The sequence below is a fragment of the Cricetulus griseus genome, chromosome 8 (genome assembly GCF_003668045.3).
Source record: "Cricetulus griseus strain 17A/GY chromosome 8, alternate assembly CriGri-PICRH-1.0, whole genome shotgun sequence".
NCBI classification, from domain to species: Eukaryota; Metazoa; Chordata; class Mammalia; order Rodentia; family Cricetidae; genus Cricetulus; species Cricetulus griseus.
In genome coordinates this window covers 25,172,760-25,186,995 of record NC_048601.1, presented here as the reverse complement: position 1 = coordinate 25,186,995, position 14,236 = coordinate 25,172,760, and the positions used below count along the sequence as shown (strand labels likewise).

Sequence of the window (14,236 nt, the reverse complement as noted above, 5' to 3'; positions counted from 1 at the left end):
GACCTCTGGCAGGGGAACCAGCACATTCTCTATGGAGGGTTACTCTCTCAGCCTAGATGCATGGGGAGCGCCTAGGCCCTGCCCCAAATGATGTGAGAGCCTTTGATAATCCCCAATGGGAGGCCTTACACACCCTGGGGAGTGGACGGGGGGGGGGGGGGAGGTGTGCAATGGGGGGTTGGTAGGGAGCATAGGAGGACAGGAGGGAGAGGGAACTGGGATCGGTGTGTAAAATAAGATTGTTTTTAATTTAAATAAAACAAGAAAAAATTAGGAGGAAAAGAAAAGCGGGTAGAAACAACAAGCCAAGCTCAAGCCAGGCACTCATAAGAAAGAATAAGTCTCCATGTATTTATTTGAGAGCTGGGTAGTGGCCCCTGAAAAAGTAAAAAACAAAAACTACAAGCTGGAAAGAAGGGTTAGCAGTTAAAAGTATTTGCTGCTCTTCCAGAGAATCTGAGTGTGGTGCTCAGCACCCACATGAGGCAGCTCACAACACCTCTAACTCAAGAGCCAAAAATTCTGAAGCTCTGGCCTCTGCAGACTTGCCTATATGTGACATATACTCAAATAAAAAGAATAGAAACATAAATCTTTTTTTAAAGGAATGAAAATGCTTCCTGAGCTTTGTTTTCATTACTAAGAGAGTGGGGGATGCTAACTGAATTCAGAGTAGAGACTGAACCAGCTTGTTAAAATCTTCATGACTTAAATTTGACTTAAAATTAAAATTACTATAGTCATTATCCTTGTTATTATATTATTTTGTCCCTCCTCCTTTCATTCTTTTTTTCTTTCTTGGGGAAAAGAGGCTAACATAAGAGGGTAATAAAAAATAATAGTTAACAAAACCACAGCATAAGAAGGAAAAGAAGACCACTGTGGGATTTGCAAATAAAAACTGCTCCTTCTCCTTAGATTTGCTTAACCAGCTCAAATGTCCCTAATGAAGAACTGGCAGGCCACCAACTGCACAGTTTTACATCTCCCCAAACTCATGGCTGCCATTTATCTGTAACAGATGCTCCAAAGTTATAATCATAAATGCTAGAGATGGAAAAGAACTATTAGGTCATTTTCTCTTGGTTTGATGAGGCCAGGATTGTTCCATAAAACTGGACAATTCCAGTGCTTTACTGAAGAATTTTATGTATAAATGGGTCATTGCTGTCTTCTTAACATGATTTTTCATTCTGGGTATAGAGCTACGGTTAGGTCCTTTTCTCATGGCAAACCCCTCTATTTCTTTGACAATTCAAGCTCTCTAATTACACTGAGAAAGCTTTTTTGTTTGTTCAATTATTAGTAATTTAATAGGTTTAAAGGATTTTGTTTTTCCTATGACTTATCACCAGGAAAAATGAAAAAAAGGTTAATATTAACAGCTCACTCTACAGGCACCTGTTCTCAATTCTATCTAAGCAATCCACTGATCATTTCTTATTAAAGATCATCATGGTAAAAATGAGAATAGTTGCTGCACAAAGCAGTTAGTGGACAGAGTCAGTGACTGGCTGACAAGGATTAGCCATAGAGTTACTGGAAAACCGAGGAAGTCAAATAGAGTAACAGGAAGACAGAAGGAGGGACTGGAGTTGGGGGGGGGGTATTGGCAGGGCTTTGTGATGGGAAAAAAATGGGGAATAAGGTCAGCTGATGGCCCCTCCACTGTTCCTGGATTTATCAGTTTTTTTTTTCAATTTCTAGCTCCTGAGTTTTCATTAACACTAGAACAATTTGGGTAAACACTGTATCTGGTGTCCAACACACGGCCTTGGATCATACTTAGGCAGTGAAGTAGCCACAGCTGCGCCAACCCACAACCCCAAAGGCCAGCCAGCTTTGTCCTTCAGGCAGGCTGTGCTGTGCACTAACAAGCCCTGCCCTCTCACTGCCAATGCCCCACAAGTGGGTGTCTTTGGGTAGGCTGTGTCCCACCACAGGCAGACAGCTTGGTTCTCACCCATGCTGTGTCCCCAAGAAGTAGGTTCCTCCTAGAGCTGGCCCCCCTCCCTGCATTTCACATGAACAGCCACAGTGGCTCCAGGCACGCTGCACACGAAGCCTGCCCTCCCTGCAAGCACAATCAAAACTCAAGTATACCAAACATGGAGTATAATGAACATCACCACTGCAACTGATTACCACCCCCCACTCTCCACCTCTGCTCTACCTATGCTGTTGTGTGAGACACCTGGGAATTCTTAAAGGAGAAATTAGGTGTTTGTTTTTGGTTTTAAGTAAAAAAAAAGGGGGGGGGGGCTTTTCCCATGCTAAGTATCGGGAATACCACAATGCAGTGAGTTAAGATCCTGTTTAGTGCTACTATAATGTGGTAAAGGGATAAATCACTTAGCTGGGACTGAAAAAATACCAATTATAATTATTATCAGTTTGGTAATTCATATTTTATCCCAAAAAGGTTTGATAACTCTCAAATAATGAAAATTTGACTGATAAGATTAAAAAAACTTAAGACTACTGATAAGACCCAAGCTTTAGAAAACTTACTACTAATAAGATCCAAGCCTTAGTAAGACTTACTAATGAAAATAATGAAATTTTGATTGATAAGATACAAACAAGCCTTAGAAGGAAGTACTAATGAAAATAAGAAAAATATTCAGACACAGACATAGGAATTTAGAGAAGAATTTACCACAGCATTGCATTAAGAAATTGAAGAGGAACCACCCAAGGTTATTAGAAAAGCAACATTAGTTTATCCAGTTACCATGAAAGAACGACCACCAGATGGTAGGCACCCCCAAGGCTATGCAGAAGTTGACTGGAATCCTGTAAAAGTTTTAGATTTGAAGAGATTTAAAGAAGCAGTTGTGTCATATGGGATACATTCACACTGTGTAAGGAGATGTTAAATTCATGGGTACCTTGGAACAGAATTGTCCCAAAACAATGGGCAGATTTAGCTACAGGAGTATTGGAAGCTGGCTCTCAGTTACAATGGAAAAAGAACAAGGTAGGGCCTGAGTACAGAAATTTTCCAAGACCAGTTCCTTGGAGAAGGCCATTATGCTGATTTGCAAAGACAGTCTAGATTTGATGATCACACCTTGGTGCTGTCATATAGCAGCTTTGAAAGCTTGGGATGGAGTATAAGGACCAGGGAAGAGAATTGAGTCATTTACTAAAGATAAACAAGGCCCACTGATGTTCTACAAAGATTGAGTCCTGCTAAAATAGAATGATAGTAGATCCAGAAGGTGGATAAAAATTAATTAAACCTTGGGCATTTGAAAATGCTAATCCATCGATGGCCGTTGGTGGCACATGCCATTAATCCCAGCACTTGGGAGGTAGAGGCAGGTGGCTCTCTGTGAGTTCCAGACCAGCCTGGTCTACAGAGCAAGTTCCAAGACAGGCTCCAAAATAATACAGAGAAACCCTGTCACAGGAAAAAAAAAATGCTAATTCACAATGCAAAAGAGTGATTAGGCCTTTAAAGCCAAGATCTGCACCAACAGATGAATGGATTAGAAATAGGCTGATACTGGATCTCATGCATATGATGCTGCTTTAGTAGGAGAAGTAATATCTGGAAATTTTAAGAAAAATCAAAATGTCAGATGTTTTAGTTGTGGTAAACAAGGTCATTTAAAAAGGGACTGTAGGCAAAATGTTCCTAGAAACAATGTTTTTTTCTAGAGGTAATCCAAACAGAAGGCCCCCTGAGTATACAGAGGTGTGGTAAAGTCCAGCATTCGATTAATGAATGAAGCTCAACAAAGGACGGGCAAGGTAACCCTTTGCTAATGGAAAATGCCCTGAGAGGCCTCCCATAGTCCCCAATACCAAATTTGGCTCAATCATTAGCTGTTAGAATCAGACAAACTCATCCACAGAGCAATTAAAAGACTTAATGCCTGTTGTTAAAAATCATAGTGCTCTGGATGTGATCAAAGACAGAACAGCTTGATACAACAAAAAGGTCAGGTGAGACCAGAGAACAAGAATTTGGCAAACTGCTATAAACGAAACAAGACTAAAGCTAAAAAACAAAACAAAACAAAAAAACTATATAAATGGAATTAAAATTGAGGGTTTGCATAAAAATATATTAATTTTATTTAAGAAATATGTGGTTAGCCTTGGATGATCCTATGTTATTCAAGGACGGTCCTATGTTTTGACTAGTCAAGGACAATTTTGTGTTTTGATTAACCCTGGATGATTCTATGTTTTGGATTTCTGTGTCACTATGCTAAGTAACAATAATGTATATGTTTGGGTTTGTTTAACAAAAACATCCCCTAAGAAAATATCTCTATAAAAAAAAACCTTGTTTGAGAACTGCAAAATACACTCAGATTCAAACTGAAAAAAAAAAAAAAAATTCAGGGTTTGTTAGACAGAGGTACAGATGTAATGATAATTTCACCAACATCTTGGCATCCAGATTGGCCTCTTCAAGAGGCTAATGCTTAGCTTCTTGGAACTTTATCTCAGGTAAAATAAAGTGTAAGATAGGTTGAGAGGAAAATTAGGGCCATAGAGGAAAATTAAAACCATATGTGGCTAATACAGCAATGAATTTATGGGGATGTCATTTGTGGCAGCAATGGAAAACCCAGATTAACTTTCCTTCAATCTCAGAAACAAGCCATACAATAAAGAATGCTTCTGAGAGAAATATTAAAAAGGATTATCAAGAATAGTCATATACATTTTCAGGTTGTACATAAACAAGGCACATCAGCTGTTGGTCTTTTAAGGGTACCAACAGCCCTACCTTTAAAATGGTTAATTGAAGAACCTGTGTGGGTTGAACAATGGTCTTTGATATCAGAAAAATTGCAGGCACTAGCACAGCTGGTACAGGAGTATCTAAATGCTCACCATATTGAAGAATCAACAAGTCCTTGGAATTCTCCTATACTTGTCATTAAAAAGAAATCTGGAAAATGGAGAATGGTATCAGATTTAACAGCCATAAATAAGTTGATTTAGCCAATGGGCTCTTTACAGCCTGCAATTCTCCTGTCTTCATTATTACCTAAAGGATGGTCTAGTATAGTGATTGATTTAAAATACTGTTTTTTAACTCTACCTTTACAAGAACAGGATATAAAAAAATTTGCCTTCACAGTGCCTACATATAATATTTCTCAGTATGTTAAAAGGTTAAAAGAAGAAAAATACTTCTGCAAGGGATGTTAAGCAGCCCCATCTTGTGTCAATATTTTGTACAACAGCCATTGGAAATAATTCATAAACAGTTTCTTCAATCCATAATTTACCATTATATGGATGATATATTACTAGCTCAATCAGACTTGGATATCGTAGAAAAAAAAAGTTTGATGAGGTAAAGAAAAATTGCCTTGGTGGTGCCTACAAATTTCTACTGAAAAAAAAATACAAAGAGGAGGTTCTATTAATTATTTAGGATATAAAATAGGTTTACAATGACAGAAAGTACAAATCAAGAGAGAACAATTACGAACTCTTAATGATTTTCAAAAACTGCTGGGAGATATTAACTGGCTACAGACCACAAATGGATTAACACCTCAAGAACTAAGTAATTTATTCCAAACCTTACAAGGTAATAAGGACTTAAATAGTTGAAGAAAATTAACAGCTGAGGCTGAGAGATAATTGGCTTTGGTAGCAGAGAAATTACAGGATGCTAATGTGGATCATTTGGATCCACATCTTGATTATATCCTGGTCATACTGCCTTCTATGCACTCTCATACAGGAATTCTTATGTAGAGAGAAGATAAAGTCTTAGAACAGATATTTTTAGCACACTAACAGTAAAAACTTAAAAGACCTATTTGGAAAGGTTTCTGAATTAATTCTGATAGGAAAATTGTGATTACATCAATTAATAGGAATAGACCCAGCAGAAATTGTGGTACCTTTCACTAGTGCTGAAATTGCCTTATAATGGACAGAAAATGAAAACTGGGAAAGAACTGCAGTAATTTTGGGGGAAAAATTACCAATAAATATCTCAAAAGCAAGAGACTAGTTTATAAAGAGAACTATTTGGATTCTTCCTCACATTGTACAGGAAACACCAATTTCTGGAGCCTCTATTTCTATACTGATGCAAATGAATCAGTAAAGAAGGCAAGTTATAAATCAGGAAATTTGAGTAAAGTGGCTCAAAGCCCTTGTGAATCTGGTCAAAATTCAGAATTACATGGCACTATTAGATTTTCCAGAACCTCTAAATATAGTTACTGACTCTCAATATGAAGAAAGAGTTGTTTTACATATTGAAACTGCTGAACTTATTCCAGATGATTCACAATTTTGTTATTTATTCAATTATCAGGCATAGAAATCATGCCTTATACACATATAACACACATATAGCAGATCCCATATGGGCTTAGCAGGCCCTCTAGCAGAAGGTAATAATGAAATTGATCAACTATTGGAAGGAACTATGCTAGAAGCCTCTGAATTTCCAAAGAAACACCACATCAATCAAGCCAAGGAAATTATGAGGAAATGTCCTACTTGTTCTTTGTATTACCAGACTTCATTACCTGCAGGAAGTAAACCAAAGGATACTCAAAGAAATAAAATGTGGCAAATGAAGGTGTCTGATTTTTCAGAGTTTGAAAAATTAAAGTATGCGCACCGTACCATAGATTTAGGTTTTCAAAGGGCATCTGTTTAAGTTCTGAAAAGGTTGACCCTGTAATTATGCATTTATTAGAAGTTATGGCCATCATAGGGATACCTCCACAAATTAAGACTGACAATGCTCCAACATGTGTCTCTAGCAAAATAAAACAGCATTTTGTATATTACAATATGAATCATATTACACGCATACCATGCAATCCTACAGGACAAGCAGTTATAGAAAGATCTAATAGCACTTTAAAAGATATACTTAATAAACAGAAAGGGGTACTCCCCTCCCTCCCAGATGCTTTATTAACATTAAATTTCTTTAATGCTAATGAGAACAGAACAACAGTTGGGGAGAGACATTGGATAATGGAAGAAAATACTGCATTAAATCAGCCTGTATTCTTCAAAAATGTGTTGACCTCAGAATAGAAACCGGGATATGTGTTACATTGGGGAAGAGGTTTTGCTTTTTGTTTTCACAGAAGAAGAAAAACTATGGACATCACCAAAACTGATAAAGATTAGACTAGATTCAAACAGGAGAGACCTCTTGATTAAGAAAGGCAATAGTTCATCAACTGCATGGCCATTCCATCTAAATTAAGTTATAATACAGATGTCTTTCATTTGATCAGCTATAAAGGGAAACCTCCCCAAAGTGAAAGTTGGGGCAGGGTTTTGTTTTTGTCTTTCCAGGAGAATTAAAGCATCCAGCTAAAGAAACTGAAGACCACTGGACAAATGAGGCAACTGAAGGAGGACAAATCACCCAGAGAAACAGTCCCAAGAAAAAGAGTAAACTGGCGTAATGACATAATATGTTTCCAATAGGAAAAAAATTTCATAAACCTTCCCAAATGTTTGTTTCTACTGTTCTCCACAGACATATAAGGAAAACTGTCTTTTTGTAGGCCCAACTCAATTAAAATTTAAAGCTGGCTTTGGAGTTGGAGCTCTCTAGTTCTCTAAACCCAAGCATGCTTGTTAGAGGAAAATGCAAGGTCTCTGTCTCATGTCAGAAGAGCCACATGGTATAGGACAAAAGAAAACCAAAATTAATGCACTATCCTATTGCCTATTGCCACTTATCTCATAATACTTTGGTTTTACTTTGACACTTCAAAACTTTTCTTAAGGTACAAATATTATCTCAAAATTGGTAAGATGTATGTGTATACACACACACACACATACATACATACATATTTTAAACTCTCTGTCATGATGTTAATGGTCATATAGAGTACTAACTAATTCTGGAAATAGGCTTCATCTAGCTTCCTTATGTAATTTCAGGCTTGAGTATGAGGCAGGTAACTATGAACTAAGTTCGTGTATCCTGGGTGTATTTAATAGACTGTGGTCCTTTAATCTCTCCAAGATCTGCTGCATATAACACTTAAAATGTTTTGGTTTTCTACAAGGAACCATGACCATTCATTCCTAAGAGCGACCTTTGAAGTCTCCAAAAGGATGATGTGGTCCCACAACAATGATTCCACCTGGATGGTGATAATACCACTAAGCTGACAAACACTTTAGCTAAGATTATGGGGCATCACAGACTACTCCACCCAGAACTTCAGATAAGCCTTGCATTTTCCCATCACACTGAGACTGGATAGCAGCTAGCTCTCCCACGATTTGATCTTTATCTCAAAATTTTTAGGGTGCCCTTAAAGATGCTGTTGTCCCCAGAGCAGAAACGTAAATTTAAGAACATGACAGGAACATTCACAAGAAGTTGGGTAGGTCGTTTTTGGTTGTTCAATGGATGCTTGTCATCGTTTAGGGAGAGTTGGTTACAAGTTGTTATTGGTCATGGTTAGGGAGGAAACTAAAGGTAAATTAGATCCAGGGATCTCCTTCTTAAAAGAAAAAGGGGGGATATAGAAATGATAAGATAAAAGGGTAGATTATTGAATCTACTTTCAAACCAAAAATATAAATACTAGTCTCAAATATTTTATATTGGTATGGATTTTGTATATTGATACAAATTTAAGGTTATTTTTGTTATACTATATGTTTTTACTCTTGTTTAAGATATTTTTGCAAATTAATAAAAATTTAAGGTTATTTTTATTAAACTATATGTTTCTATTTGTTGTTTAAGGTATTATACCTATGCAGTTCATTTAAAAATATAAAGTTCTAGTCCTTGACAGCTATTTAGGAAAATAGGTTAGTAGTTAGTCATCTGTAACAAACTTACAGTCATGTTAGGTATATTTTCAAGGTCAAACTGAGATATATTTTAAACAGATGGTCTTCAAACACTTCAGAGACCTACAGAATATGAAATTTAGTATTTTTGGTATAAAGTAAATCAAGTACAAAACTTTGGACTCACCAAAATAGGATAAATAATGGAGTATTTTCTTTGAATTTGCCAAATGCTAATGGACTAGACATAGTGAATGTATTTTTTACTCAATAATTGTTGTATACAGTTTTACAATGTTAGATTTTTAAACCCTTCCTTTTTATTTAGACAAAAAGGGGTAAATGATTCAAGGGAACTGTTTGTACTGCCACCTCACTATGCCAATAAAGTCACATTAAACCAATGATCGGCTGATCAAGATTAGCCATAGAGTTGTTGGAAGACTGAGGAAGTGAAATAGAGAGGGATAGGAAGAGAAAAGAAAGGGCTTGAGGAAGATTTCCAGGGCTTTGTGATGGGAAAGACATAGAGAGTAGGGTCACTTGATTATCCCTCCACTGTTCCTTAGATTTATTAGGTTTTTATCTCAAAAGCTTTTATTAACACTAGAACACCACAGAAGATAGCAGGAAACTTAAGTGTAGTGTAAAGCCTGAGCCACTGTGAAAGCTTTTCAGATGGCACAGTGTATATGGCACAAAGCTTGTGAAATATCTAAGTCAAAACATAATGAGGGCTACAGAAAGTTCAGTGGTTAAGAGCACTGGATGCTCTTCAATAGTGTCCAGGTTTGGTTTTCAGCACCCACATGGTGGCTCATTACCATTTGTAACCCTGTTTACAAAATACCCTCTTATGCCTTCATAGGCACCAGACACACAAGTGATACACATGTAGCAAACATTCATAAAAGAAAAACATAAATATATCTTTAGAAAAAATCACAATGTCACAGTAATACAATATGGGCAATTAAGAAAGTGATTTAAGAAATGGGTCATCCCTAAAAAGCAGGGGTTTAGTGTTTCATTTCAATTTTTAAAAAAATTTCTATACTACTGGCACATACCTCTACATTTTTTTACTGTTTATTATGTGAGATTTAAGATCTTATTGATAAGTTTTACTAATCATGGTATTTATTTTCCTGGAATAGGATGGAGAGGAAAATTTATAATGAACTTTCATACTGTGTTACTACTAAATAAATCTCACACAATTACCTTTCTTTCAAGCATTTAAAAAAACACTTCATAAAGTCTCAAAGTTTTAATAATAAAAGGAAATTCCAGTAGCAAACAAACTTCTATTTTTCTGGAAGTTGCCATTTGAACTGAGTGGGAAAATTCTGATAAGAAAACGATCAACCAGTGTTTAAGAGGTACAAAACAAAACTCAGTGTTGTTTTCACAAGGCCTGTTTCTCCAGGGATCCTGGCAAGATCCTCAGCTACTATATTAATCCAGGTATTCACAGTGTATCCACAGTTCAAACAACAGAAAAGAGACATTAACAGCTTAAAGGACTACACTTGGGGGTGGGGGGGTGTCATGACACCCTTATTTTAGCTAAGAGAGACCGTGTATTGAAGTAGAGAAGATGATAGGCCAGGAATGATCATGTGTGAGAAAATCGAGCAATATCAAAGAGAAAGGACATCAGTGAATAAGATGACAAAGGTAAGAAGCCAGAACAAATACAGACAACTTGGTGTGACATCATATGCATTGTGAAGACAGCACCAGAACCGTGGGTTTGGCGGAACAGCACAGTGCGACACACGTGGGTGATAACTGTTAACTGTAATGGAAACAGTGCTACCACTGGGATCTCAAGAGACGTAAGTGACATAACTGTTTTTCTTAAAAATTTCACGAAGCATAAAAAGAATACTCCAAATGTATTAGCAGAAACAGATTTCAATCTCAGGAACCTATATGATGTGAGGCAAGAAGGAAAATGTCATATAGTAATGTTGTGCTGAAAGTGACAATTTATAAAAAGTGGTGTCTGGTGTGGCAAACAGTAATTATCAAATCAATGGTAAGTCTATGAAAATCCATTATACTGTTCTACTTTTATATATATATTTGAAAATGCTTAGAATAAGTGTTTAATTAAAAAAAATTACATTGTATGTGTATGCATGTGTGCACACATGTGAAAAGTAAGAAGACAACTTTGTGAAACTGGTTCTCCCTCCACATTTACATGGGTCTAGGGACTGAACTCAGGTCATCAGGCTTCACAAAGCACCTTTACAGGGGAGGACACTTTGCTGGTCCTAGAGTAAGAACTTTTTAATATGTCTACGATAGGAGATATAGTAAGACATTAGAAGTAGGGGCCTCTTCCCAGCTGAACTGAACCTTCCAGAAGAATTTAAGCATTGCAGGGAGTAATTCAAAGAAATATATGTCATCACACTCTAAAATTAGGTGCAAAAGAAGTAAAAGCAATGTAGTTTGAGCAGGATATGTGCCATGTTTGACAAAACGTTTTCTAGAAAGTAGGAGAATTCAGCTGGCATTACAATTAGGCTAAGTGTAATGGAGTAATGCACACAGATACAAAAACAAATTACCAGAAGCATATCAACTCAGTGGAGCCCAAAGAACAATGGTGGGAGACTTACTTCATCTCCAGAACTTCCTCTAGGTGCTTCCTTCTCTCTGCCCGGAGGTTGGTGAGATGTGTCTCCTTCTCTGCCAGGGACTGCTGAGTGGAGGACAGCTTAGCTTTCATGGACTCCAGTTCCTGCTTCACCTTCTCCATGGCCATCAACAGTTCTTCCACCTATGACACATACAGAAAAGAAAAAAGTAGAATACCATGATCAAATCCAGAGTGTGTGGATGGGCCATGGGCAACTCCTGGGCTGATAAAATGGAAGACATACTAATCATTTTGAAATTTCTAAACTCTTTCTGATGATGTATATATACACATCAAGAATAAATGGGGTGGAGATTTATTTCTGGGGTAGAGAGCATGTCCGAGACTGTAGATTCAGTCCCCAGCAAACAGCAGCTATAAATAAATGAGTGAATGAATGTAATAAGGAACATTTAAGTGGGGGTAGAGGGAGAGTGGAAAAGAGAATAGACCCAGCAAGGTGGTTCAACTTGTAAAGCACTTGTTTTGTAACCCTAATGATGCCTGAATGACCCGAGTTCAATCCCTTGAATCCAACTAAAGGTCAAAGGAGAGAACTAACTCCACACAGTTGTCTTCTGACCTCCACAGGTGGTATATGTGCACTTTCTCTATCACACATACACTGCCCCCACACACAAATAAAAAATAAAGCACAAAATACTAATACTTATGGAAGGAATATATGAAATAAAGGACAAACAGTTTTTATACATCTGAATTAGGTTCTATTGTTTGCGCCATTAAAGAGTTCTCTTTATTTTAAACCCAAAATAGATGATCCTATAAAAGAGGCACAAGACTTTAAACAGATCTGGGAAAGGAGAAGCCTTGACAGAAACAGATTTGAAATAACAAAAAAAAAAACATTTTCCAGGCAACAAAAATACAGAATGGTAAAATACAGAGAAAAGAAACACAGAGGAAGGTATGCACTTCATAAGCTATTTTCACTCATTCGAGTAGGTCACTCGAATTTGAACTACTTAAATAAAAACTATACTGAGGAAAGCATGCTATCACCAAAAGGGGTCTCACAGGTGAGCACGGAGCACCAATTGTTGAAGTTTATATTACACTACCTCTCAACATGCTGATAACTAATCTTTACAAAAGTAAAAGAGGGTAGATAGAGGCAGAAATTCTGTCATTCACTCACTCTTACACAAACCAATTTTTGTGCTGCAACTGAGAGCTGTTTAAAGACAGGCTATGGTAAACATAACAGAGCTGTTTACAGGCTCCTTCAAACGAGTGCCTGGTACCTAACCACTTGGCTACTCAACAGAAAGAAAAGCACATTTGCATTTGGGTACCTGCATTACTTATCTATCTTCCCAAGAGCTCAAGCTGATCCTTGCCCTAATGGTTGGACTTCCTTAGGTACACATTTACTTCTGCAAATTTTATGTGAATATATATTACCCCCAGCTTTCTAGGAATCACTGATAAGAGTTAATTCCATTCTATCCATTTCATTAATGTAAACTTTTCTAAAACTGAGTAAATATGTTATGTAGAGATTCTTATGTTGACCACAAAACCAATGGCAAACAAACATGCACCATATGCAGGTGCTAACACAGAAAGAGAAAGATGTATTTGTTCCATCAGCATTTACTGCTTTGCCTACACAGCTCTCAAAAATCTCCCTGGCATCCTGTATTGCACCATTTCTTGCAACCAAGCATATCAGTTTCTTACATAACGTAGAAAGTTTACAAACAAAAGCAAAAGCAAGAATAAACAGTCAAATTCTTCTCTCCCTACACAAAAGGAAGCTCCATATATCCCTTTGCAATAAACAATTTTTGGTAATTCTTTTACAGAAGTACAAAGTACAGGAAGATAAGCAATAAATGTAGATCTTGAAAAATCTGCTCAAAGTCAATGCATCTTTTAGCACGTAGATTAACAAAGTGAACACTGTTAGCATCCAGAAACTGCCTCTATGTCCCTTTCCAGATAAAAAGTATTCTGTTTTTTCAAACTTGATTATTCTGCCTGCTTTAACTTTGCAAATGGAATCATATAACATATAATTAACTGGCTTTTTCTAAGAACCATCCATGCTGATGGTAATCATACCATATAGTGGCATAATTTTCCTAACTGCATATTCTACTTTCTGAAAACACAAAGACATATTTTATGATGCTTTGACAGGGACTATTTAATTGAGTGGACCTTAATAAACATAGGCTTTTTTTTTTTTTGGAAGCTTTTGTTCAGTTTTGTTGTGTTTTTTATTTGAGAGATGGGTTCTCTGTGTAGCTGGCCCCAACTTGGGAGAGCCACCTGCCTCTGCCTGCCAAATGCTGGGATTAAAGGCATGCAAGTGTTCTTTGCCAGGGGTGGGGGGAAGGGGGGTAGTGGTGGTGAGACAGGGTTTCTCTGTGTAGCTTTGATGCCTGTTTTGGAACTTAGTCTAAACACCAGGCTGGCCTCGAACTCACAGAGATCCTCCTGTTTGCTTCCCGAGTGCTGGCATTAAAGGTGTGCGCCACTACTGCCCAGCTATGTTCTTATTTCTTACGTTTGGAGTGTTTTGTGCCCTGCAAAAGAGTCTGTCTATATCAAAGTCATAAGGTTATTCTATCTTTATAAAATCTTGATTATTCATGTTTAGATTTATAAAACACATACACTGATTTCTGCATACACTGCAGTGGTCAAAATTAGCTTTCTGAGTATGTGTATCTAACTTACTTAATGCCATTAACAACACAAAAAATTAAGGTCACGGTTTACAAAAATTCCCATCTATTTTAGACAAGAAATTATATAAAGAAAAAT

At 37.0% G+C, this 14,236-nt stretch overlaps 1 protein-coding gene across 6 annotated transcripts in view; it reads right to left on the bottom strand.

Moving 5' to 3' along the window:
• Positions 1-14,236, bottom strand: part of Erc1 (ELKS/RAB6-interacting/CAST family member 1) — a 307,389-nt gene that overhangs the window by 130,530 nt on the left and 162,623 nt on the right. For all 6 annotated transcript variants that reach the window (XR_004770988.1, XM_027429286.2, XM_027429282.2 and 3 more), the window contains one exon: positions 11,421-11,581. Coding sequence is in view for 5 of the 6 variants with exons in the window: in XM_027429286.2 (XP_027285087.1) it covers positions 11,421-11,581 (161 nt within the window). In the remaining variant the exon portion in view is untranslated. The remainder of the gene's footprint in view (positions 1-11,420; positions 11,582-14,236) is intronic.